The 26,983-nt window shown below is 41.8% G+C and overlaps 1 protein-coding gene across 2 annotated transcripts in view; it reads left to right on the top strand.

Moving 5' to 3' along the window:
- JMJD1C (jumonji domain containing 1C) overlaps positions 1 to 26,983 on the top strand; it is a 110,529-nt gene that overhangs the window by 59,428 nt on the left and 24,118 nt on the right. For both annotated transcript variants that reach the window (XM_026851745.1, XM_026851744.1), the window contains exons 3-9: positions 11,854 to 11,959; positions 16,778 to 16,902; positions 18,150 to 18,293; positions 18,412 to 18,604; positions 18,692 to 20,367; positions 23,427 to 23,599; positions 23,929 to 26,138. In XM_026851745.1, coding sequence (XP_026707546.1) covers positions 11,953 to 11,959; positions 16,778 to 16,902; positions 18,150 to 18,293; positions 18,412 to 18,604; positions 18,692 to 20,367; positions 23,427 to 23,599; positions 23,929 to 26,138 — 4,528 coding nt within the window. In that variant the 5' untranslated portion in view covers positions 11,854 to 11,952. The remainder of the gene's footprint in view (positions 1 to 11,853; positions 11,960 to 16,777; positions 16,903 to 18,149; positions 18,294 to 18,411; positions 18,605 to 18,691; positions 20,368 to 23,426; positions 23,600 to 23,928; positions 26,139 to 26,983) is intronic.

Below are 26,983 nucleotides of genomic sequence, written 5' to 3'. Positions count from 1 at the left end.
GAACTGCTTAGTTCTGGGTTTGTTTTTGCAGCAGTGGATCTCTCCCCTTGCCTGGGACTTCTGGGACCTTTGTCCTGCAAATATTTCAGAACCATAAAAAGCTTGAAAAACAAGAGTGACTACAGGATATAAAATGCTTGTTGCTTTTAAATGAGCAGATGGTACTTTTACCAAATGCCATCATTTTGGCGGATTTTTTCTCGTGCTGTCATTTTTTGATAGCTCATTTTTACTGTGGAAAAGGTCTGTGAAGCAGCTGCCAGCAAAGTGATGGTAACTGGATAGCATCTGTACATTTTAAAATATTCTTAAACAATATGCAAAGGAAGTCTATTAAAACATGTTTGTCTGGAGTTCAGAAGGTATTTCGTGCAGGGAATTGTTCCATTGCAGCCTACATCTGCCTTTTTTATTAAAACACAGAGTTCAATTATTGTTAAAAAGAGTGCTTAAAATGTTATTGGAACAAATTGTCACCAGACACCCTGAGTGATGTGGTGATTGTGCAGTGAGGCACAGACCTGCCTGTGCTGCACACCTCAGCTTGTAAAGAACCGGCTGCTTTGAAGCTGCACCTCAGCCTATACTCTAATGAAACGAAGTAGCAATGAATGTTTATGTCTACATGGGATAAAAGTGATAACAAAGACTAGTTTTAAGAGGTCAAAAGAGGCTCCATGTGGAAACACAAAGGATGCCATGTGGAATATTTCATTTCAGATATTCTTAGCAACTACCACTTTTCAGCGTAATGTGTTTCACTGCCTGGAGGTAAGAGCTAGGAGGGCCCTCTGTGAGAGGTCATAAATCTTCCTGTTGGAAAGAACATCTACTAAGAGTTTCCCCACTCATCTTTTTGTTGTCACTAGCCCTTTTTCAATTTTTTTCAGCCTTATCAAAACGCAAGTTGCCATTAATAATGCTTTGCTATTCTGATATGCTTTTCAGGTGATGACCTGCCTGCATGTCATATCAAGCAAGTTTCAATCCATTATGTTCTCTATTTTGTAAACAGTAATGTGCTAAGACTGAGAGCAATTCTGAGAAATGGGCCGTTACAACCTTGCCTTATTGCTGGATAAATTAGGCTAAAAATGGCATATCCAAAGTTTCCAAATCTGAATTTGAGACTGAGTGTCAGAATGTCGAGGTCCCTTTTTCTGAGCTGAGCTAGAAGAAACCATGAAAATGGTTGGAGAAGAAACCATGATGGTGGATGGATGTGTGTATATGAAGCTACACTTTTTGATTGCTGTTTTTTTATTTTAGTTTGTATATAACGTACAATTTACCATGACATAACACGATTTTTACCTGATTATATCTACATGTAAACCCAAGCTTTAACTTAACTCCTTTCTTCAGAACTTAAATTGGATGGAATGTTGTGTTGGCTGGCCTGGAAACTGAATCCCTTGTCTGCAGAAAATCCATATGTCTTCAAGGTGCTCTTGAAGGTCAGCAGTCTTGATTTGACTTGAAGTGAGGAGACCTGTGCCCAGCTGCTTTGTTCGTAGGAAAGCTGCACACTTGCCAAAGCTGGGAAGGTCAGTGAAGCAGAGTGTGGGATGACTTTGGGATGACTGCAAGAGCTGTCATTAGCTACTCATGGGGCCCTCCTGAGCTAAGTATATGATATTTAAGTGCCTGCTCAGGAGCAGTAAGAGTGGGGCTGCTCCATGAGGGTGGACAATCTGGAAACTAAGGGTGATTCCAGCATGGGCAGTGCCATCCCCAACAGGGTGCAGCCACAGGTGGGCCAGGAGCAGTGACCAGCTCTGTTGCCCATCCAGTGGCCATCAGACAAGGCAAGGTCTGGTGCCCACCCCGGCAGCCTGGTCAGGAGCCGATGGAGATGGGGCCAGAGACAGGACTGGAGCCAAGGCTGCTTACAGCATGGGTGCAGGGAGGTCAGATCAATTAATTAATGCCTATGATTGATGTCAGGGTCCTGACACTGCTTAGCAGAAGCTCACTCATTAGCAAGACAGTGTGGCAGTAGGCAGACCTTGCTCTGCAGGATGACTATGCAACAGGCAGTGCTGCTGTCATACAAACCTCTCCCTGACCTTCACACCTGCCCTGCTCCTATGGCTTCTAGCCCTATCATCTTAGCCCACAATCTCAAATACCCTGAACCAGCGTCCTCGAAAGTAATTTGGATTCTTTCCACTGGCTTCAGTTTTGTTTGAGCCAGCCAGTTACTGCGACAGACTCTTCCTGGTCTCCCAGCGCTGCTGCTGAGCACACTGCATTTTCCATCCACAAGAAAAGCAGTCATCAGTGGAGATGTTCATGTCGGGTGACAGCCAGGGAAATTTACTTGCAAATGACTGTAGGGAGCTCAGTTATTAGAAATTAAAACTGCACCATGGAGAGATAAAGACAATTCTTGTTGCAAGTGCAATTGGGTCTGTTAGCCAGAAGGTACTGCTCTGCTTTCGATTAATTCTTGCTCTTTAATTAATGCTTTCAGTTTATTATCCTTCTTGGAACTTTCCTGGAATAATAAAATGACAAATCCAGGCAGTCGAACATGTTTTTTTCAGGGCTGAACCTGCATCTGATTGTGTTTGGCTTTCCCTGGCTTCAGGGAGAGCAGAAACAGCCATGGCTGGAGCCCTGGGTGCTCTGCCTGCTCTGGGCTGCCCGTGCCCTGACGGAAACACCATTCCCTGTGGGAATAATCTCCATTATCCTCTGCGGGCTTCTCAGGGGGAACAGCTCACTTGTGCTGGGTCGGAGCTTCACCCCCTGTTTGTAAGGGAGAGGGTTTGAGTTTCTACGGTACCAGTTCCCTTTTGCTGCTGGGGCTCTCTCTGTGGAGCTCCTTGGCTGAGGGAAGTCCCCTCTGTGTCCTTGAGCTCCATAAGTAGGAGACTAATTGTTTTCCCAACCCAGAGGCATGGCTTCTGTGCAGTGCTGCCTTAAATCCTATAAGAAATTATCTTTGAAAAAATCTGTGCAGATACAGTGGTACTCCTTTAAAACATGAGAGAAATGTGTTTTGTTCTGAACTACTTTCATAATATCAGCATGTTGGCCAACACTGTTATGTCGTACTATTGTAAGAAACACGTTTTCAAACAAACCCTGGAAAACCACTTGAAAATAAAACACTAATGTAATAGTAATTAAGTGGATCAAACTCCACTGAAGCTGGCTTTCAAGAACGTTTTGAAGATATCTGATGTATTCTCTCCTCTTGACAAAAAAAAAAAAAGGTAAGATATTTCTGTCATTGGGAAGGATTTGTATTTTGCCATTAATCCTCATGATTTATGGGAGGAAAGGAGCTGGAAAGTTGTATGTTCCCAGAGCTTCTATTTGGTAAATAGGATTGAGGATATTTGCAGAAGAGACTAGGTAGCTCTGTGACTGTTGGTGGTCAGTAATAAGTTGGTGGTAGTTCAAATTACAGTGCAGAGAGTCGTTCACAAGAGTGAGACACTGATACATGTTTCTAGGAGGTGGTGTTGATTCTAGGAGCTGTTGTCAGTCTTGCATGTATTGGGTATGGTAGTGTTTTACAATTTTCTCTGCAGATTCAAATTGAGAGACCTTTGCTCTTTAATACAGTAAGCTCTTAGTTATCAGGAGCCTTGTCAAAGAACACCACGTTGCTGAGTAATAAAAGATTTGATGGAGGTAACTACCATGAGATAAGAGATGAACTATCCAGTCTGTCATTAGTTGTGGTGGCAATGTACAGCTTTCCAACTCTGCCAGTTCAAGCTGCCACAAGTAACTTTTGCTATCCCTGATGCAAGGAAGATGTGTCTTCTGTAAAATGGTCGGTCTCTGAGGAAGAACTGATTTCTTGGCTTGATTTCTGGGGGCATTAGACTGCCTTTCTAGCAGCCCACTAGTCCAGACAACTGATCATCAACAGAATGTACTTTCTTTTTTGCTTAAGGACACCACCATCCATACATCTTGTTCTTCAGCTGATACGATTTGGGGAGTTCTAGATACCTTCTGAAAGCTGTTCACAATTCACAGGGTGTCTGGGTCTCAGTTAAATTTTAATATCAATGCACAAAAGATTTTTCTCCGATCTGCTCACTTCGCTGCTCTACTTGTTAGCATCAACTTCACCCTGCTAATTGCTTGCGTCAGGGAAGTGTCTGCACTTTGAGGTTTCTTTTCCCATAGTGGCATTGGAATTGCTTGGTAAGTGACTCAAAGGCTTGTTCCAGTATCACCGCGTGACTTGGGAGTTACTGGCTGAGTGGGTTAGGACCAGTACTCCCTCTCTGTTTCTCTTAGGAGTAGATAAAACAAAATGCAAAATTAGGACAAAGTTGCATATTTCTGAGATGGTGATGACGGTAAATGTATGGAGCCTGCAGTGAGGAAGGGGAAGGAAATGGGATTCAGTGGAAAACTAAAGAAAAGCAAATGTATGGCTGTGTCACCAAAATAAGGGAGAAGATGGATGTGGAGCAGTGCTGTTCACTTGACCTTTTGTTTGTACGTGGGGAACGTAAGTAGTATAGATGGTCACCGCAGCGCTCTAAGTGGAAGCTGACAGCCCGCTAGGTTTGTGGGTGGGAGCCACTTGTTTGGGGAACTCTTTAGATGAGATACTAAAACATGTATCTGGCGTTCCAGGAGATTTTGCTTTTCTGACCCAGATTGTCCCAGCTGCTCAGTGTGACATAACCCATAAGCTTAAGGGTCATCTGTTTTTTTTTTTAATCTCTATTTGCAAATGCAAAACTACTGTAGAAGTTAAGTAGAGAAATTTTTATGTTGTTTTGTGACAATATCTGCCTGGCCCGGGTTTGGATTTGCTTATCCATTGGTGTCTACTTGTTTCCCTGTTGCATGCTCATTCTATATACTGCTCTTGTTTCCCTTCTGCCTTTCCATACTAGATTCTCATCTACAGATACAGGAATAACGAGCTGACTTGTAAAAAGCAAGTTTTCTAGCGTGCCCGTTTCACCTGAGATGTTGGTAGTCTTATAGGAAGGCAAATACTTCTGTTTTTGTTTGTTAAAATCAGGCAGAATATTAGACTATGAGTCAGATTTTTTCCTATATGTTTATGTTCCTAACTTTAATATATTTTCCATAGGATAGTATTTCGTGTTTTTAATAGAAATTTTCTGATTCTGAGTTATTCTTCCAAAACTGAACTAATTGGTGCAGTGATGCTTATTCAAGCCTGAAATCATGACTTGGAGAAGCATATGCAGTCCTGCTCCCCTAATTCTCAAACATGATAATTAAAATCGGTGTCAACTCTTTAATTATTGAATAGGTGAAGTGAGGAAGGAAGTAGGACTGTGTGGGAGAAGTATTAGGCGTAGGGAAGAGTAGGGAGCAAAAGAAAAATTGTTGATAGCTTTTCCTGAGAGATGTTAAGTTTACTGACAGATGGAAAATTATAAAATTTTTAGCCCTCATCTCTTTTCCCTGTAGTTCTGTCTATTTATAGAAACAAAACTGTTGCTGGACAGGCTGAAAATAACCCCTAATCTTAAATGTTTGCGGTCCAGAATGTCTCTAAACATTTGTCCTTGTTGGAACAATGCATTTAGAGCCCCTTGCTGGGAAAGGATTCGTTACCCCTGTTCTCTTGCCTGGCCTCTGCACGCAGCGAGCATCACTGCCTGTCCCTGCCTTTCCCCACGCGGCGTGCCTCCGCGCACGTGTGAGCAGGGCTGACCTCAGCTCCACTGTGTTTCTGGTCTAGGGGTCAGGGTTATGCCTTCAAGCTTGACTTAACTGGTTCAGATGTAGCCCAGCAGCTGCTGGATTTGAACGAGGTAAATTGTGACTGCGCGCTGGGAACAGCAGAAAATAGGTCAAGTGTGGGTTGGGTTTACATAGAAAGCACTAGCGTCGTCTGGTAAGCCTAAGCCTCTTCTCTCAGCTCAGACAAAGCTGTTTAAGGTAAACTGGAAGTTAGGATCTCTCCAAAAAACTTTCTTGCCTTCTGTAGCCTTGGTGTTGCTGGCTGGCGTTGCCCTTCATGAGAAGCCTGGAGCGGGAGGGAGGTTGCCCTAGTTGCAGGGGCACGTGGTGGCTCGGGTGGGTGTGTTCCCTGGAGCCGTCCCCTCTGGACAGGCGTTTCTGGGCTGGCTTGTGCGGAGCAGCACAGCCCCGCAGCCCTCGGCGCCTCTCTGACCTCCTGCCTGCAGCGGCCTGGCAGCTGGGGTGGCCTTTCACTTGGCAGAAGGGAAGGAGGAATATACTGTTGACCAGTGATACCTTCAGGGGTGCCAGTTGCTGCCAGTTTTCCTGTGTTTTAGTTAGATTCTCATCTTTTGCCACTGGGGAAAAACGTCTTGGAGCATGGCAGAGCAATACTGCCTGTTAATAGGTGGTGTTCTTGCTAAGATCTTTTATATACTGCCTATACAGATTTTCAGGTCACTGTTTTGTGTTTTTTTTCCCCTGCTCACTCAGATATTAGGCAGGACAATATTAAGATTGAAGGTTTGTTAAAAAGTTATAATCGGTGGAAGAGATTACAGGTCAGTGATATAATCCGATATGTCAGGTGACACAGTGAAAGAGAAGAGGAAAAAAGAATGACTAGTTATAAAGGAATGAGAACAAGGGGAGAATTGTACAGACCTTTCAAACGAGGGGTAAAAACATGCATGGATGTGTTTGAGGATGGGTGCACATGAGGTATTTAATTTTTTCTTTAATGCAAGAAAAATAATTTCTAAAAGATGGCATTAGAGGACTAGTATAAAGTCTTAGCAGTCTAGATTTTAAAAACAATACTTTTTGCTGCACATTGCTCTCTGAAGACTGTTGTGACAGTTGGTTGGCAGGTGTTGACTTACCTTGTTCCTTGTTTTTCAGACTGTAATTTCAAAATTTAATTTCTATGCAGGTGAAGTTCCATGCAGTTGTACAAATGATTTGGTGCAAAAAGGAAAACAACAGGTGGGGGGGTCATTTATAGAAACTGATTTCAAGATACTTAGGAAACAAGAAAACTGAAGGATCGAGCTTTTGACACTTTGATCTCGGAATTTTTCATTTGCACTGTTGTAATTTAAATGTGGTTCCTCTACCATTAAAGTACTAACAAAATGCTCATTGCCATGTGCACTGCATACTGCGTAAGCATTGTAAACAGGACTCTCTAGTTGGTTGTGTACTAGTTTTCATTTAATTCGTGTCCTAAATTATCAGAAAACCTCTAAGCAGCCAGAGGAAGCTATAGTTAATTAAGCCACAGATGGTGAGGACTAATGTGGTGTTGACCTTTGCGAGGCCTGCAAAATCTACTTAGTCTTTCTCTGTAAAACACTAGCTGAAATGAGTCCTGCTGATATTAAAAAGATATCCTTGATGTATTGAAGCTAAATGCAGAGACACCGTGGCCAAGGAAGGCGCTTTCTCAGATAAACCTTTGCAGGTTCCTAACACACAGCGTGTGTTGAGACTTGGTCTTCAGGTCTCTGCTTTAAGCCTTTTTAGTGCCAAAAGCCACTGTTTTTCCAGGACTGGTTTTCCTGGAATGCATATTGTCAGTTCTCCACTGAAAATGGAGCTGACTGGGATATCTCTAGCCTATCAGAAGCAGCATACAGGCTGTGTGATCGCAGGTAGGAGCAGCTACTCGAGTCCACTTCTTAGTTGTTTGTGCTCCAGGGTTTCATCTCTCAGTGTAATGAACTCATTTCAGCCTCTCAAGTTGGTGAAGAATGACTTAGAGAATGATTTTAAAATGCTGAGGAAATATCTTATGTCAGTAGTTCAGGTCTTGTTGGGAAGGCGGAGAGCTGTGGAAATCTGCAGGTGTTCCCACCTGGCTGGCTGACATGCCTGGCTGCCCAAAACAACAAAGGAGCTTGCGGTCACTGGAGCCTTTCAGAAGGCATTTTGTATGGTCTTTGGGCAGCGCGCAGGTTTGCCTCATCCAAGGATACCTCTCGGTATCTTGGGCAGTATTTTGTTTGTGGGTGGTGCTCGAGTAGGAGAGTTCTGTATGTGTTTGCATTTTGACTTGTTTTTCTGTGGGTACTGTCTTTGAAATTCCTGTTTGATCATGACTTAAAGGAATTTCAAAGCATTGTAAGTGATCTGTACTTGCTCAGCCATGGCTTTGAATGATAAATTATGTTTGTCCAAATAAACTCTCTGAAAATGCTTCTCTGAACAAAGATTTCTACTTTATAGTTAGGGCAGTGCGATACTTTAACCTGATGGGTATGGTCTGTAGTTTCTGACCTGCTCTATCATTTTACACCAGAAGAAATAACAGATACACTCAGAAAAACACTGGATCACTTTGTTATTTGGGAAAATTTCATTCTTTGTCCTTCTCAGAACTTCTTAAACTCTTTAAGAAGGAGTTGAGCACGTCCCCAGCAGGTGGGATTTATCACCTAGAAAGAAGTGCAGCTGCCTCAAGTTATTCTTCAGATATTTAAGCAAAAAGTCCACTCCACGAGATGTGAATTCCTCTTTTGGTCTGGAAAGAAGGCAGAATTGCAGCAAAGATCTAAAAAAATTTATATGGATTGGCAAGCTTCTCTTAGTCACATTGTTTCATGTGAGTGTCCTGCAGGAGGGCAGGAAGGATTATCTTGACCATATCTTTCTAGCCCGTATGCCCTTTGTCTTCTTCCCAGTACTGCATGTAGTCATTTGTGGAGCAAGGAGCGCTGCTGTATGAAGCACATAAAGAGCTTCCTACAGTAGATTTAAAGAAGAAAATTGCAGTCCCATTTATTTGATTTGCATTCTGATTTGCATTTCATAAGGATTTCAAACCAGCGTTAGCATCCTCCTGGAGGAGGTATTCCAGGACTCATGGAAAAACTAGTCTAGGAGAGGGTGCCATACTTAATTTTGTGGGTAAAGCTACTTTGAGATGAGGAAAAGTCTGGAGACAAATCCTACAGGGCATTTAATTCTTCTGTGGGTTAGTCTGTCAATCTTGCTACCTCAAGCAAGAAGGAGGGGAAAACTTGAAGGTCATAATTGCCAAGGTTCAAATCTGTAGACAGAGTTGTTGTTTCTTGAGCAATATAAATACAGGGTGAGGAAAAGGACTGGGCATTGCAGAGTCATCTGCTTGTCTTCAGTGCTAAGACGGGAGAGGCTGCAAGTCATCAGCCCTGCTTCTTGCCCTGTTCTCCCTGGTTTTGCCAAAGTTTGTGCTGTGTGCTAAAACAAGGTGCTTAAGGCCATTACCTTAGAGTTTAACACGTTATGCAATTAATTTCCTGGCTTTTAGATGCTCAGTTTTAAGATTAATAGTGGAAAGAGGTCAGTCATGGCACACACATTTTTTCATAGATAAATGTAATATGTACACAAAAGAACAGAATTTTTGTGATTTCAGGAACCGTTTTTTATTATCTTGGTACTGAGCTTCAGTTGTGAGTTACAGTTTTGTTTTGGTGTACTGATTTCTATTGATCAATGTATAGACGTTTATGTCTAGAAGCAAAACACTTTTTTTCAGTGATTGATGATATGTTAAATGTGTATTTAGAAACCCTGGATTCTCTTTGATATTTCTCTACGTAATCCCAGGCATACCTGCATGCAGTTTGTGAAATGGATCTGCAGACTTAGTTGGGCCTCTTATAGCTCATCTTTGAGATGAGCTCATCTTTCTCCAGGAGTGAGGCAAGTACAAAATGGACTTTGCAGTCTCCTTTTTTAAGTTTTCATGTGAAGCACTCTCAATCAAAGGTACTGATAAATCATGCACCTGAATAGGACAACCAAAACGATTCAGATGTCCTGTCTGTAGGATCGTCAGTATGTTCAGTGTCAAGTTCAAAGAACGCAAAGATGCTTAGAAAGGATGTGAAATCTTTTTTTTTTTTTAAAAAAAAAGTGGCAGCGTGTGGTGCCTTTAGAAACAAATCAAAAGTGGCTGAAGGTGTTGTAGAGACTCAAATACTTTGCCTGAAGAACTCATTGAAGTAGAATGTTAAGAGTTATTAGTTAAGGTCTGACTTCAAGGTACATAATCAGTGTGTATAGTCTTGAAATGAAGATACACCTTTTCTTAGATAGGACTGAATGAATTACTCAAAATGTACGAGATCTGTATACTAACTTGCATTTTTAAGTCAGACTTCCAGAATTGCAGGGCCTCAGCCTGTTGATTCGGTCTAACGCTTGTGGATCTGAGGGGGGAAATTATTGGTACAGGAATCTCTTGAGGCTGCTGTGAAAGAGAGTGCATAGCAAGGAGGACAGATGAATGATCATCACACAAGCTCCAGTTCAAGGGCCTGTTGGGTTCCCCTGGCAAATCATTCCTTCTTTCCAGTGGTTGTGTTGCTTCTCTGTGTAGGATCAGTGCAAAAATGGATTTGCCCAGGAAAGTAGAACAGCTGATACACTTTTTAGATTGCCTTGGGAGAGGAAGTGTGTTGCTAGTCTGCCATCCTTGAATAAATTTTGGCATTCACCGTCTTGTGCCTCTGATATTGCCAGCAACATAACTGTTTATAACGTAGTGGTAGAGGTCCTGTTGATCTTCCCCTTCACTTTTACTTTGTTCCACTCTACGTGTATTAAAGCGATCATCTTGACCATTCCTTTTGGATCTGAGGCCATATCCTTTTCAAAAGCATGAGAGAAAATAATTTTCTCTATTAACTGAAGCATTGATGCATTCTCTGTAATGGAGCACAGCAAATCATCCAGTGTCAGGAAGTGAATTTTGAATTTGAAATAGACATCCTGTGATCGGTGGGTTAGCAGGAATAATCTCATCCAGATGAATAGAGAGAAATTGCTCATGTCACTTGAGGGCCTGGCAGCAATGCACAATTCCCTGAGTGTTGCTTGTATCTTTATGTTCTATGGCTGGAACTCTTCGTAATAAATTGTGAAACATCAAGGAACTTGTTGGAGATCAAGGAAAGAAATTACTTGATCTCAGCTGCAGTACTGATAAAACATTTTACATTTTGTATGTGGAGAATCGCTCTGATTATTTTCATTGTCTGAAGTTCTCTTGGCACAAATGAATGTTCCTACAGCTCACGAATTTCCAAGGCCATCTTCTGTATGAGGAGTCACCAGGCTGCTATGCAGCTTTATTTCTCTGCCACGGCTTCAAAGGCAGAAATAGCAAGTTTGCTCTGAAATAGAGAAATAGGTATTCTAAGAGTCTGGAGATGAATGATGATTTAAGCCATGCTTTCAAGGATATGAACCAGTGTTTTGTGCCTAGTTTTTCCTTGTTAGGAGGACAGTGCCACCAAATATGTCTCAGTTTCCCAGATGATGTCCTACTCAAAGAGTGAAAAAGAACCTTTTCCAGGAGAACTGAATGTAATAAAAATTAAAGCATGTCTTCTTCGAAATTACTTAATTAACAAAGGACTACATATTTGAAAATTAGTAATGGTATTTCTTGCAGAATGTTTGTTTCTCTTAAAATACAGCTATCTCTTATGCATTATCTTTGTGGGTTTTATATCTATGTTTATGCTCAATATGTCCATATTAAATTTTACAGATATGGAAAACAGATTTTTGTTACTATTTTTTTAACCACTTAATCATTATTTAAACAGTTCTTTCTGCATACCTGTAAACATTTGAAGTCTTTTAGAGGGAATTTTAGCTCGTAGTAAGACAGTATTTATGAAAGTGTGATCCTATTAATAGCTTACAAGTCTGGCCACATGTGGGATCTGACATACCATGTTCCCATGAAATAACTTCTAGCACTATGTTATACTTTCAAGTTTTTTCTAAAAATAACACAGGGATTTGTAGGCAATCAGCAAAATTAGCATCAAACTACTTAATACTGTACTCTAAAATACATCTAGGAAAATAAACAGAAATGTTACAAGTAAACATAACATATGGTTCTTTTTTTAATCTCTACTTTAGGACGACGTAGACAGTCTAAACCCAGTTCTCAGGGATAACCCGCAGTTACATGAGGAGGTAAAAGCCTGGGTAAAGGAACAAAAGGTTCAGGAGATTTTTATGCAAGGTAATTATGTGGGAAATTGTGTTATTTTTATTCTGTGTTAGCTAGTTTAAGGCCATTAGTTGTGTGGGACTCATCCCATAGCGTTTGTGATAATGGAGTTATTTTTTGGAAGTATCTGTTAATACAAGAAAACAAGACTATGTAAGAAGACTGTTATTAACTTGTTTGATGTTTTAGTGATTACAGCAAAAGCTGAATATCATTAGTCTGAAGGTCGATATTTTATAAAGTTTGTTGTGAAAATAAGTGTGTATGAATGGCAACCACACACCTTTTAGCATGTTTAAAACTGTTTTGTGCTCTGTTAGTGTTGCTGTTATGTGATAACTTCTAAGATACCTGCCTGTGCTTGTAGTTCTTCACAGTTCTGTCACAGATGAAGAATACTTTCACATCCCCATACCCTCACCCCCTGACGGAAAAGTGCCTTTCAAATCAGTTACGATTTTGTAACTCAATTCTAGTGCTGGAAGGTTGCAGCAAATGCATACATCATTTTCACACTGTAGATCCAAGTTATGTGAGAACTAATATGAATTAGAATAAATTATTTTGGCTCAATCTTGCTGATCATAAAAATATTACATGCATTTGCAGTATATTCATTAACTTCCTACAGAATTGACAAGGCAGCTCTACAGAGGCATTTCTAGCAGTGGGAGGCAGAAACTAACCTCTGTGGGTCTGGGTTAAAATCCCCAGGCAAGCAGTAAAGCAATTTCAGGACAAAAATGCATAAGCATTTATTCTGTAAATTAAGACTGGGAGGGGAGTAGTGAATAATCTCATATTTTAAGGATTGGCACTGAGGTTTGCTTGCTGTCTGGTTTCTTTGATAAAACTAAGATTAGAAGACCAAAGGAACATGGTAAGTATAATATTGAAGTTACAGTAAAAGCTTTTGTCTTTCCTTCTGCAGAATTTGACTAGGTGTGATTATTCTTATGGGCCACAGAGAAAGGATGCTGAAAAAAGCAATGTGTGGAGTTGTGTAGAGATAGTAAATTTGTATGCTGGTGTTAGTCATTTTGGATTTTGTCATAGTATTCTCAAATACAACATGACTTAATAGTCTGCTGATGAAATTGGCAGCCAAAACAGGACTGAGAGGTGATGTGAACTCAAATTAGAGCTATATGAAAAAGAAACTAAAAATGAGTTTGTTTATTTTATTTTATTAGCTTAACAATAATAAGAAAATTATTAAAGCCTCTGTGTACACTGATACAGAATCAATACTTGAGCAAAACCTGAGCAATATTGAAATAGTTATCTAAAAGAAACTGCCAGCCCATCGTCCACACAACTCGGTTACATCCCATCACTCCAGGAGCTGTATTTTTGTCTTATATATATAAAATCTAATGTAATTTCTCAAATAGATGCTTGGATACTTAGAAATGCACAAATTAGGAGTATTTTAGATGATGGGATGAACCTAATCCACGAGTGCTTGCAGACAAGCTCTCCTCATCTAAGGAGAAGCTGCAGTTCAACTCCACTTGCTCACCTCACATGATGCAGCGTGGCCTGAGGAGAGCCAGACGCTTCCTTGGGCCTTGACATGCCATCCACCACCAGGGCCCGTGGGATGGGGGTCAGCTCGCAGGGACTGCTCTCACGCTCTCCTGGGGCATAATCTGCTCCTGGTCACAGAGACTTTGCATTTGGCACACACCTTTCAGTGACTTACAGACAGCCCTCTAGCAGTGCTAGCTGCTGTAATCTAGTCACGTTATCCTTCTTTTCTCCTCCCCTCCCTTCTCTGGTTTTCTTTACCGTTATTACCATTTTCCCGTTCCCTGAAATCTAAGCAACACTTTCAGTTCTGCCTTGTCTAGACGCATCTATTAAGGTGGTTTCCATATTCTTGTACTTCATCCTCTACAGCATTTTTAGGATCTAGCCTTTTCCTTGTCTATGAAGCTGAAGCCTTCATCTCATATCTTAGTATTTTCTACTTAGACTATCACTGTTAAAATGCATATTATCTGAAGGAAGAGGAGAGTCGGAGAAAAAACATTAAAATCGGGTTCCAAATGTTTGAAAAGAAACGTGCCTATTAGAGGAGAGGGAATTTTAGTCAAAACTGGTCCAATTATTTACAAGAATGAGACTAAAGAAAAAAATTGGCCCTTGTGACCTTTTCTTTCGGTGGCAGTCACAGCAGCCCGCTTTGCAGTAAAGATTGTAGGTTTGGCAGGAAAGTAGTTTATTTCTTGTTTTAAAAAACCAAACTCCTCCCAAACTTGGCCAAGTTGCAAGCTTTTGGGACAAATAAAACCAATTCAAGGAACATAGTAAAGTGTATTTGATTTTTAACAATTAAAAACTTTTAATTTTTTTTTCCTGTTAGATTTATTATCACAACAATCTCAGGCTGTATGTGTAATAATCCTCTTGAACCACTGAGTGTGCTTCAGCCCTGAAGATATTTCCTGATAGTACTGCACAGGCTGTTTCAACAATGTGTAGCTGAGTGTGATTCAGCCAGGGACTGGAGACAAAGCCAGGCTTTTCCTGTAATGGCTGCTTGTGGCTGGGCTGGGCTGGGCTGGAGCTGAGCTGTCCTGTGTTGCATGACCACAGTTTAAATCTTCCTCCTTTTTCCTGACAGTCTAGCAGCATGTAAGAAAAAAAAGTCAGTTTTTAAAGGTAGATAAAGTCCCTTTTAAAAATAGATAGGATAACAGCTGGGATGAAGGCAAGACAGAGGCAGATTAGAACAAGGAGTAAGGAGAAAGAAATTGGCACTGGGTCAGTGCAGAAGAGTATAAGAGAAGCTGGAAGCTGATGGAGAAGGATGGATGGAGCTTGTAAATTGAGAAGACTGGGAAAGGACTTGGAAGCCAGTGGCCTGGAATCGTAAATGCTAAAACGAGACAAGAAGCTGGGGAGAGGGGGAGGCTGGTTCTGGTTATGCAAGAGATTGCAAATCATTGAGCAGTTAACAGTAGGATGCAAGAGAGGAGGGAGGAGCTGGGATAGGGAAGTAGGAATGGGAAATTTGCACAAAGAGAGAGACACAGGCAAAATTTTACTGAGACTGTCTGAACAAGGCAGAGCTTTGGGACAGCCGTTAAAAGTTCGAGACATGGAGAATGCTGTTGGGTCAGACAGCCACAAGTGTGGGAGTTGAGCTGGAGGCGTTTGCAGGGGCATATGGAGTAAGGGTTGGAGAGAAGCCATCAGGAAATGTGTCCCCACGGGAACCCCGTTTGGTCCAAGACCAGGAATGTAAGACGTAAGCCTGTAGATTCTTCCTCTCTTTCTGCCCATATGGATTGGTGATTGGCAGTGCCTGTGCTGGCGTACTTCTGACCCTTGTCTGTGCAGCTGGAAAAATGCTCTGGGGATGAGTTAATGCTCAGAAGGTTCAGTGGATGTCGAGGTTTCTGTTGTGCAGTAAGTGATGTGGATGTGGGTGAAAAAAGGGTGCCATCAACACAGTGTTCCTGTTCCCAGCTGTTTTAAAACTTAGATAATCACATGCAAGAGGTGTTTCAAAAGGCCTTGCTAATGTTCCAAAATTAAACCCTAAGACCACTTGGAAATGTCTAAATTTTTACTGCTTTTGCACTTAGTTTGATCTCTCAAATGTTGACATGAGAAACGGTCCTTATGATCACACACTCTGTTGTTGTGCGGAGGGTGTAATGGATCCAGTTGTGTGAATATGGATATTTTACTGGAGAAAGCTGCCACCTGCATGTTCCCTGGCCTCTTTGCTGCAGATGTTTGAGCTTGCTCAATGTACTGGGCAGGGGTTGGAAAAAATTATCTTTAGGAAAGACAGGGGAATTCTGGCCTTGCCTGTGCAGTTGAGCAACTAAGCACTCTTAAATCATTCAAGTTAGGCTTCTTGTCGGTTGTCATGGGCTAGTTCTGCTTCCGTTCCTGGATGCCTGACCTGGGATCTGGGGTTTGGTTGCAGAAGTAGCAAAACCCACACAGTTGGAACTGAACTCGGTGGCCGTGTTGCTTGGTCATACAAAATGCTATATAAACACATAAGTGTGATGAAACTTAGGGTCCCGATAATCAGGTGAGACACTGAACTTGAACAAAATTGTTGAATCTCAATTTCTGTGTCTTGAAACCACCTGTAAGTACTGTATCATATTTACCTCCCCAACCCCCATGGGCTTTTGGAGGCGAATTAAAGTGATCTTTGCAAAGGGACCGTGCGCCAGGGTTTCTTTGCAGTTGATGTATCTGAAAACAAGAGCTGGAGTCTTCATAGTGTGTGTGGTTTGTCGTGTTCTGTGTGGCCATAGCAGGGATGGGATCACTCGGCTGCCTTTCCTGCTGCTGTAATGGAGAGAAGCTCTGTGGTCACTTATGGGAAAGGCTTGGCAGATGCAGAGCCTAACCACCAAGATGTAAATCTTTTCGCCAGCAAAGCATCTGGGCATGTGACTAGCCTGTTAAATAGCTTCTGTATAACCTGCTGCTGCCACTTTCTAGCCTTTCAGATTACTTTTCTATGGTTGCTGTTTGTAGGCAGGAATTTTCCCATCATTTGTCATCATGGTTGCAGAAAGATTTAGTTAGATAAGAAAATTGTATGTTGAAAATGTTAGCAGAATTGACCTTAAAGCATACTTAAATGTACCATTTGCATTTCAAAATGTCTTCCTGAATAAAAGTAAAATCCACGGGCAGTACTGTGCCAGAATTGCCTGCAGTTTGCTGTCTATGCCAGGCGTACTGTATGTTTGCTATGAAACTTAAAAAACCAGGAAAACTCATTTATACTTTTTTTTTTTTCTTTTCTGAATTCCTCAATGGCTTTTTTTATTTCTTCCCCTTCTAAAGGTCCGTACTCCTTAAATGGTTATAGGGTGAGAGTGTACAGACAGGATTCTGCCACCCAGTGGTTTACTGGTATCATTACTCATCATGATCTCTTCACCCGCACTATGGTTGTTATGAATGACCAGGTGAGTTCGATATGTGATACTCGGAAAACAAGCTTCGAGCAAACTACGCGTTGGGAGGTTTTAAAATTCTTTTGTGGTACTCTGAAACACACTGAGTGTTGAGTTCCGGCAGGGCGAGTCTGTTACAGCACTGAAACTATAGTGTGACTTTGCACTGGCCTGGCAGTTCAAACCATCCTGGAGCTGAACGCTTGTGCAATGATATGATTAATACCAGTCCTACAGTTTTGCTTTCCTTCTGCTGTCACTATTTGACTAGTGAAGTCTTTGAAGTGAAGCGATCTAGTTTTTAGAACTGGTCTTCCCTGTCAGCTCTGTTGAGAATTTCTGTTCTCAGCACTGAAATGTTTTAGCACTGCAGTAGCAATTAATTCTTCCAAGCAATAGAAATACCCACCTTCCGCAATTTATTGAATTAAGCATTTACTGTAGCCCCAATTTACATTTACTGTGGTGGGTTTTAGTTGTATTTCTGAAGTTGATGTTAGAAAAGGAATTAATACTGGTATTTTCAGTGGCAGTAATGAATTATATATTTCAGGAGACCAAACCAATGACTCAACATTAATACAGCAAATGACTGGTCTGCCTTGACATGACTGACAAATTCATGTGTGACAATAAAAAATTAAGGCTAGTCTAATGCTCAAATCCATTCTTTCCCTTAATTTACTCTAATTAGCTTTCTCCAAATAGTATTTTTTTTCACTTTGTGACACATTGATTAGAGATATGGTTAGCATTTCCTTCTTTCTGAAATATCTCTCACTAGTAACACTCTACAGATCTTGTAGTTCTCTCCAGTCGTTTTGGTTCCTTTCTTTCAGTAGTTTTGCTTCTGTTGGAAGCAATATTATAATGTGCTTCTGCAGTACGTTTTATAGTATATTAAATAAATTTTATAAAATACTTGTATATAGTAATTGCTACTTAAGAGTTAATCTGTGAAGAGCTCAGTGTCTTAATTTCAAATTTGCAGGTCAGTGAAGGGGGAGAGGAAGTGGTGGTGGGATACTCTTTATTTAAAAAAATAATTTTACAGTGATATCTAAAGACACATTCGCTTTGATTTTACTCTGCTAGCCTTTGTTGAGAGTCATATGTCAATTCTGCTTGTCAGGATTAAGTAGGCTTTTCTCTCATTAGTCTTTAGAACACAAAATAGAGGAGTGAACACTAATACAGAAAATACAGATTGGGAAGCGTCTGAACATCTGCTGATTATTTTTTTTTCTTTTATAAACCAGGTGTTAGAACCTCAGAATGTTGATCCTTCTATGGTTCAGATGACCTTTCTAGATGATGTTGTTCACTCTTTGTTGAAAGGTGAAAATATTGGCATCACTTCGCGCCGACGATCTCGTTCCAACCAGAACAGCAACACAGTCCACGTAGATATATTTATCTTTTTACCTAAGTATTTTTTAATATTGTGAATATTAAAAATACATGTTTTAAGTTGCTAATTAAAATTGCATTTGTGTCTGTTAACCACAAAATTATTTTTAGGGTCATTATACACGCGCACAAGCAAATAGTCCCAGACCAGCAATGAATTCCCAAACTGCAGCACCAAAACAGAATTCTCACCAGCACCAGCAACAGAGGAATACTCGGCCAAATAAGAGGAAAGGCTCTGACAGCAGCATGCCTGATGAAGAGAAGATGAAAGAAGAAAGATACGATTATATAAGTCGAGGAGGTAAAAGGAGTTATTAGAAAGGGAGGGAGAACTGCTTAAAACTGTGTTAGACTACAAATGTGATAGACATGCTTTTATCTTTTGCAGAAAACCCCAAAACCAAAAATAAACACTTTCTTAGTAAAAGAAGAAAACCTGAAGAGGATGAAAAAAAATTAAATATGAAGAGACTGCGGACAGACAATATCTCAGATTATTCTGAGAGCAGTGACTCGGAAATTTCAAATAAAAGATTAACGGATTCGTCCTCAGAGCAAAATTCGGAAAATGAGTTAAAAAGCAAGAACACTTCAAAGATAAATGGAGAAGAAGGAAAATCCCAAACTGTTGAGGGAGTAGAACAGACACTAACAGATAGGCGTTCTCCATGGGATGAAATACAGGAGGATAAAAAACACGAAGAGACAGAAAGACTGAAGTCATCAGTCTTAGATCAGCAGGAAAAATCTTCACTCCATGCAGCAGAGCAGCCAACACCTTATGAGCAGAATGCCAAGGATCCACATGCTCAAGAGTGCAATGCAGAAAAACATCATACTGCGGAATTAAAAAATGAGCAATTTGTACCCAGACCTCCTACTCCGAAATGTGTTGTTGACATTACTAATGAAAACAACTCTGAAAAGGAGAGCCAGGATAATGCTGCAAGTACCTTTGGTTTGCAAACGGTTCAGAAAATAGAGTCTCACAGCAGTGATTTAAAACAGCAGTTTGCAAATGCAAATTTCCTTGAAGCAAGAAAACAGGAAGCTGATCAAAGTTGGGTTAGCAGTGTTGTTAACAAAACGGATTTGATACAACCTGGGGTTGTCAAAACGTTATCGGTAAATGAACACTTAAATCCTGAAAAAGAAAAAGTGCAGTATGGCTCGTTTATGTCTTCGTTAAATGTAGCTTCTCTAGCAGAAGAGAGTAAACTGCATAAACAAAGTCCAGTCCCCGATTCTGTGAAGTCAAAACCTAGTGCTTCAGTTGATCATCCTAAAACAAAGTCACCTGATGTTAAGCCTAAATTCACCCAATCTTCTGATACTGTGAAGTCTAAGGTTAGTTCCCAAAACAGCCATGCTACTGGATTAACAAGGTCAGCCAATAAAACTGATCATGATTTGCCTAGGTCTAGTTTTCATCCAGTTCCAGCTAGAGTTAGTGCTCTAGAAGCTACTAAAAGTCCTCTTATCATTGACAAGAATGAACATTTCACGGTGTACAGGGACCCCACTCTGATTGGACAAGAAACAGGAACTAATCACATTTCACCTTACTTGCATCAGCATAATTATCCTCTGCATTCCTCATCCCACCGAACCTGTTTAAATCCAAACGCTCATCATCCTGCATTAACTGGTTCATCCCATCTGCTAGCTGGGTCTTCAGCTCAGGCTCCCTTGTCCGCTATTAACACCCACCCCCTTAGTACCGCATCTCACCATTCTGTTCATCACCCTCATCTACTTCCTGCAGTGTTACCCGGAGTGCCTGCTGCCTCCTTGCTGGGTGGCCATCCGCGACTAGAGACTGCTCATGCTAGCAGCTTAAGCCATTTGGCATTAGCACACCAGCAGCAGCAACAGATGTTACAACACCAGTCTCCACATCTTCTTGGACAAGCTCATCCTTCTGCTTCCTATAATCAGCTAGGGCTTTATCCAATTATTTGGCAGTATCCAAACGGAACACATGCTTACTCAGGACTCGGTCTGCCCTCCTCCAAATGGGTCCACCCAGAAACTCCTGTTAACGCGGAGGCTTCCTTGAGAAGGGTAAGTTGAGCTCGTTTCTTAATGATGTGTTTATCTGGGGCTGGTGTCTCCTAACAGCTGTTTCTAGGTACAGATTGAATAGCTTGTGTCGCACCAAGTGTGTGGTGATGGTGGGTTTTCTGAGTAGGCAAAGAACTAGGAATGGTAATCCAGCAGTAACAGCTGTCTCACAGTGGATGTGAGTAGGAAGCTCTTCCACACCTTGATCTCCTAAGTAAAGAAAGACAAAGTGTTTGGGTTTAGTTTATGACTGAGTCAGGTCATCCAGATGGTTTGGGACCTCAAGTCCACAAGGTGAACATTTGCTGCCTTGAACTGTGAAAACCGTTGTGGAAGTATTAGGAGAGGTAGGACAATCATCTTCAGAGTGAAATTTCATGTATGCTCGCTAAATAATGGAGAAAGGCTAGGATGGAAGGAGTATTAAATCCAGTAGGAAGTTCTGAAGAGAAAAACTCGCGCATTTATAAATCTTTCTTGCACTGTACACCAATTTCTCTTGTCTTTACACCTGTCTGTGTACCCTCTCTTGGCATATCTTTTTCTCCCCTTCTGTTCCTGTTGACACACATCCCTGCCTTCCCATCTGCTTTCTACTCCTCTGTATTCAAGTCAGGGTGATTCCTCTTGTCTGCGTGCTGAGTATAACCACTGAAGTCTCAGAAGAAATGGTTTGTGTTTTTCAGCCTAGCGCCCAGTGCGGCGGCGGTGTTTGGCAGGCAGACGTGGCAATTACAGGAAAAGTTTTCTCAGCTCCTGCAGGCTTGGGATATGGCAATGCTCATTGCAGGCACCTTAGAAGAACAGTGTAAGATGAAGCATGTGTAGCACAGACAGAAAGTTTGGAGAGCTTTACTGCCAGCTTCAATCAAAGCTCCACTGAGCATGTGCATACTGATCTTTAGAGGCTTACAACTTGGCCTAATTTGGGCAGATTTTCACAGGGACCACAAAAGGCATGTCACTGACAGTGGTCCTTCTGCCAAATTGTAAGCCTTTGCGTCAAAGCTTGGAGTTCCTGAATGGTTATAAAGATTTTTTTTCTTTTTCATCATGGGGAAAGCTATTCTTCCCCAGCCTCATTCTTGAGAAAAGCCAAACCATTGTGGCTAAGTCTTTCCCAAACAGTCAGTTTGAGTTGGCCTTGTAATATGAAGTCAGTTTGATCTAAAATGTGATAAAGTCAAACGCAGCAGAGAAGAAAAGCCTAAGAGAAAACTATAGGTGGATTTATCTTTTCATGTTGCTGCCGGCTCCACCCCATACTGAAGTCCATTTTAAAGAATTTACAGTAGACACTGTTTTCACTTTGGCTGCCTGTAGCATGCAGCCCTGCATACCAAGGCACGTAGCTTTTTAATTATGTTGATATGTGGCAATTGTCTTGTGGTGACTTGTCTTCTGGCTCTGACACTGGAGGCCTTTTTTAAATACGTCTTAGAAACCCAGAACAGGCGTTTCCAGAGTCGGTTTGCATGGGTTCCACAATCACAGAAAGGGATCTGTGTCTCAGCTGTGAGAGCCGCAGCTGCCCCCCCTGGGCTCAGGGCTGAGCCGTGTCTGTGAGCTGAAGGAAATGTGCTCCCGAGCCACCTTTTCCTACCACCCACAGGTGGCCGTGGCACCTCCCGTCCTTGGGCTGGGCCGTAGATGGTTGCAGGTGGAGTCACAAAGCTGTTTGGGCAATGCTTGGTGCTCGAGCAGATGTTCCCCACCTCCTCTGGGGAGAAGGTGATGCGCCTTTTTTGCATAATACTTTAATACAGCTTACAGTCTATTCGTGAGAACTCACCACAGCGTGGGAACTCCTGGCCTAGGAAACGTGTGCGCTAAAACTGTCAGCGCAAACCCAAGCGGCTGCTTTAAATATTCAGAAGTATAGAAATCAGAACTTCAAAGTTGTAGCACCTGCAAATCTATTCTTTGCTGCCTGTGTGTGTCATGAGAGCTCTTGGCTCGCCTTCTGCTGCAGCAGTTCTCAACTGGGAGTTGCCAAGTCTGGGGTGAAGCAGAGAAGGGAACAAGTTCTGGGCAGTGCCAGGAGTTAGGAGTGAAGCAGCACTGAGGGGCTTTGGGGTTGCACGGGAGCTCTGGTCACCCTTGTGCCAGTCCCTTCTTGGCTGGTCACAAGCACTCGGGCAGCACTTCAGGAGGGTGCCAAGCCTTTCTGCTCCTCTGTGTGTGTTTCTCCTAAGCAGATCTTGGGAGAGAGAGAGAGAGCTGCTCTTGGTCTTTTCTGCAGAGTTACTGCACAAGTTTTAGAGAAGATAAGAAAATAGAAACTTACCTGAGTAGTCAATTAAAAACCAGTTTCATAAATTAAGACTATCCCTGTGTGTGTAGAGGAGGAGGTTGGTATTGCCCATCTTTGAGTATTTAGGTATACAGCACGAAATTGCACGTACGGTGCGTTTGCCATGCTGCAAAGTATGGCAGGCGTGTACGTTCATGGTTTTAATAGTGTGCTGCTGCTGAAATTACGCCAACTAAAAATGCCTGGCAAAATAAAGCAGATTAATTAGGATTATCATACTTAGTCATTTGGTTGGGGGGAGGAGAGAAACCACACAGGAAAGAGATGCTTCTGTCCCTTATACTGAGATTCGTTACAAAGCTGGAGATGAAATTGTTTTCCACAAATACTAAACCATATTTGTCTTCTGAAATAAATATTTCTTTCAATTCATTGAAGAGTTAATGGTCTTTTTACTAGTAGCTGAAGTTAAATGCTCTCAGACTGTCATCGGTTTGCTAATTTGGTGAGCCTGAGTTGCCGTTCTGTCATTAACTATTCATCCTGAATACTTGAAAATGAAATGTTCTAAGAACGCTTCTGAAACGTGTGAACTATTTTGTATGTTGCAAGTCCATGGGATGTACAGTCAGATGTTGCAGCTGATCAAAAAGTAACTTAAAATATTATATTTACTGTGTATGATTTGATGCTGAAGTACATTACTTCACTCTGATCATTGGTAGGAGTTGATACGGTAACTCTTGGGGTCCCATGGTTATTTTGGAATCTGATTTGATGATCTTGTTTTGGTTGGTGCTAACAGAACACTCCCAGCCCGTGGTTACACCAGCCCACCCCGGTAACCTCCGCTGACAGCCTTGGTTTACTGAGTCACATTCCCGTGCGACCATCCAGTGCAGATCCCCTTCGGCCTCTCAAACTGACAACGCATTCCAGCCCGCCACTGTCCAAAAGTATCGTAGAGCATCACAAAGAGTAAGTTTGCTGTTTAGCTCTCTGTGAGAGGGTATGTTTCAGCACCTGATGTTGTCTCCCGGCTTCCTTTTAGTTTATTTGTAAACGTGGGTGCCTGATAGAGAAAAGCTTGTCAGTGTGCTGCAAAACAGACTCTGCCCTGTTGACTTGGAATGGTATTTGAGTTTCTGAGTCATCTGAAGGCTTCTGAAAATTGTACCTAATATAAAGAAAAGTTTATTTTGTGTTAATAGATAACTTTGTTCGGAGCATGGGAAGAAAGGTCTTCCATTTAGCATAGCATGTGGAGCTATGTTCAGACTAACCTGTGTCTGCTTAACCTTTTTCAGAGAGCTGGAGAGGAAAGCGTTTATTGAACCTTTACGTTCTGTTACAACTGCACCAGTAAAGACAGAGCTAGAGCAAAGCAGAGCGCAGACGGCAAAGGAGAGCCATATGCACAGACATTTTGCAGATCCGATGTTGAACCAGCTGCCAAGGCCACCACAGGAGACTGGGGAGCGACTGAGCAAATACAAAGAGGAACACAGACGGATACTCCAAGAAAGTATTGAAGTTGCTCCTTTTACAGCTAAAATAAAGGCGTTGGAGGGGGAGAGAGAGAACTATTCCAGAGTAACGTCCTTATCTTCGAGTCCCAAAAGCCATTCAGTAAAATATGACAAAGACGCAGAACGCTCTGTGTCAGAACTGTATAAAATGAAACATTCAGTTCCACAGAGTTTGCCACAGAGTAACTATTTCACTACCTTGTCTAACAGTGTGGTAAATGAACCGCCAAGGTCATACCCATCAAAGGAAGCTTCAGGTTCGTATGTTGATAAGCAAACTAATTGTCCTTCAACAGCAGCTAGTCCCCAGTCTCTGCCCTCTTACATTTCTTCTCTTTCAAAACCTCCACCTTTAATTAAGCACCAACCAGAGAGCGAAGGCTCTGCGAGCAAGATGCCCGAGCAGCTTTCACAGTCGGTGCAGTCTCACTCTGTAAACTCTTTCAGAAGTGACAGCAGGAGCCCTACTCAGTTGTCAATCTCGTCTTCAAATACACTCCGGAGTATGCCTGCCTTGCACAGAGCCCCTGTGTTTCACCCCCCTGTGCACCAGAACCTGGAGAAGAAGGAAAGCAGCTATAGCAGCCTTTCACCTCCCACTCTAACCCCTGTTCAACCCGTTAATGCTGGTGGTGGCAAAATACAGGAGTTGCAGAAACCACCAACTTTAGTACCGGAGCCGAAGGAAGCTCAGACTGTTTACAAGGGTGCTTCTGAACAGAATTTATCAGAAATATGGAAGTCCAGTAATGCCCCAAATAACGAAAAAGTAGATTGGCACATTGAAAGAATGAGTGGAAAGTCACAGTCCGCTACAGCGTCTGTTATTGTGCGTCCTCCTTCTAGCACGAAATACGATAGTGTACCAGTAATGCAGTCTGCTTCCAAAGATCGAGTTAGTGAGAGATCTTCAGCTGTGACAAATCAAGCAGATTGCCTGAAAACAGCGGAAGCCAGGGAGACTGGAAGAATCATTCTGCCAAATATGAACTCAGACAGCGCTCGCACACAGTATGAAAAGAAATTTCCAGCTGTCTCGCAAGGCAGCATTCCTCGTGCTGTCACCCCTACCACAACTCTGATCTGCAGCACCAAAACGGATGTCACCGCATCAGCAGCAACAACTACCAGCGTGTCAAGCTGGGGTAGTTCAGAAGTGACTTACTCCTTATCGAACACGGTCTTGGCCTGCGCGCCGCTGGAGTGCTCTGCCTCGAGAGCGGCGAGTCAGGCGGTGGCGCAGGCCCAGGAATGCAAGGTCAGCACTCCAGCTCCGGTTACACCCGCCGCTGGCAAGACAGGCAGCGCTGCTCAGCCCAGCTCGGGATTCTCCACCTCCACTGACTTTGTCCATTTGAAAAAGCACAAGGCAGCGTTGGCTGCAGCTCAGTTTAAAAGTAGTAACACCAGTGAGACCGAGTCCAACTCTGTGAAAAATCAGACATTTTCAACCTCTCTCTCCCTAGACAGTGCTATCGTCTGTAATACAATAAACAAAGCGAACTCTGTAGGCAGTGGGCAAACTTCCCAGACCAGTCAGCCAAACTACCACACTAAACTGAAAAAGGCTTGGCTAACAAGGCATTCGGAGGAAGATAAAAACACTAATAAAAAAGAGAATTCAGGGAACAGTGTTTCAGAAATTATTAAGCCATGTACTGTCAATTTAATAGCTTCTACATCAAATGATTTGCAAAATAACATAGATAGTAAAATCTTGGCAGATAAGTTTGCAAAGGAAGATAAGCACCCTAGGAGAAAAGCAAAACGAACTTATGAGTCTGGCTCCGAAAGCGGAGACTCTGATGAAAGCGAGAGCAAGTCAGAGCAAAGGACTAAACGGCAGCCCAAGCCAACTTACAAAAAGAAACAAAATGATTTGCAGAAAAAAAAGGGTGATACAGAAGAAGAAGTAAAACCGAATGGTGTTCTTAGCAGGAGTGCCAAAGAAAAAAGCAAGCTGAAGTTACAGAGTGGCAGTAACAGCAGTGAGTATATATTAATCTGGTTTGGAAGAGACAGACTAATGTGAAGTCTAACAGTGTTAATCCTGAAGGGTTTGTCATGCATGATAACTGGGAAGAGTGAAAAAGCATGCTTGTGTGAATGAGTTGGTCCAGATTTACCTGTCTTGAGGCTGTTTTAAATATCCTGGTTTAAGAAATTCAGCGTTTTGTATATATGTTAACAAACTGGATCTTGATCTAAAAATAAGGAGTAAACAAACTGGTTTATGCTGTCCATCAGAGCTCAACAGACTGGTGCATATAGTGCCATTTGTATTGAGGTTTTTTTAAAAATCTTTTGAAAAGATCTAATGCATTTATTTTTAGAGCACTACTGGAGGAAGAGATTCTTTATTGTTGAACTTTAATTCATCCTTTGATCAAAAAGCCAGAGGCAGTTCCTTGAGAGCCTGATGCCACTTTGTTATGATTTGGTTAATTTAATGGAAGGTTTGAGGGAGAGTCATTTCACACTCCAAACTAGCATGTGTGTTACGTGGTGTTAACGTTCCTCTTGTTTAAGGAATAAAGAAATTTAGGGAAATAAAAATATCAATTGAAGTGTAGTACTGCAGCATGTAGCCAATTGTAACTAGATTTATCTGAAAAGAGAAACTGGTCTGCCAACATGAGGGATTTTATTTAAGAACTTATCTTATTTTTTATCCCAATGTATTCTTCTCCAAGGACTGTTCCTTTGTTCTGGTTGAGTATGAGAAAGTCTACCACAAAATTACTTTTTGCAAGAATTTTAAAGTACAGGTAGTCAGAAAATGAGTACTGCTCCCTGTAATTACATTCTCTGGCCTTTCACTGCCTAGTGTATA

The sequence above is a fragment of the Athene cunicularia genome (assembly GCF_003259725.1).
Source record: "Athene cunicularia isolate RWA chromosome 6 unlocalized genomic scaffold, athCun1 chr6_part2, whole genome shotgun sequence".
In the NCBI taxonomy this organism is placed as follows: domain Eukaryota; kingdom Metazoa; phylum Chordata; class Aves; order Strigiformes; family Strigidae; genus Athene; species Athene cunicularia.
This window is presented reverse-complemented; position numbering and strand designations above follow the sequence as displayed.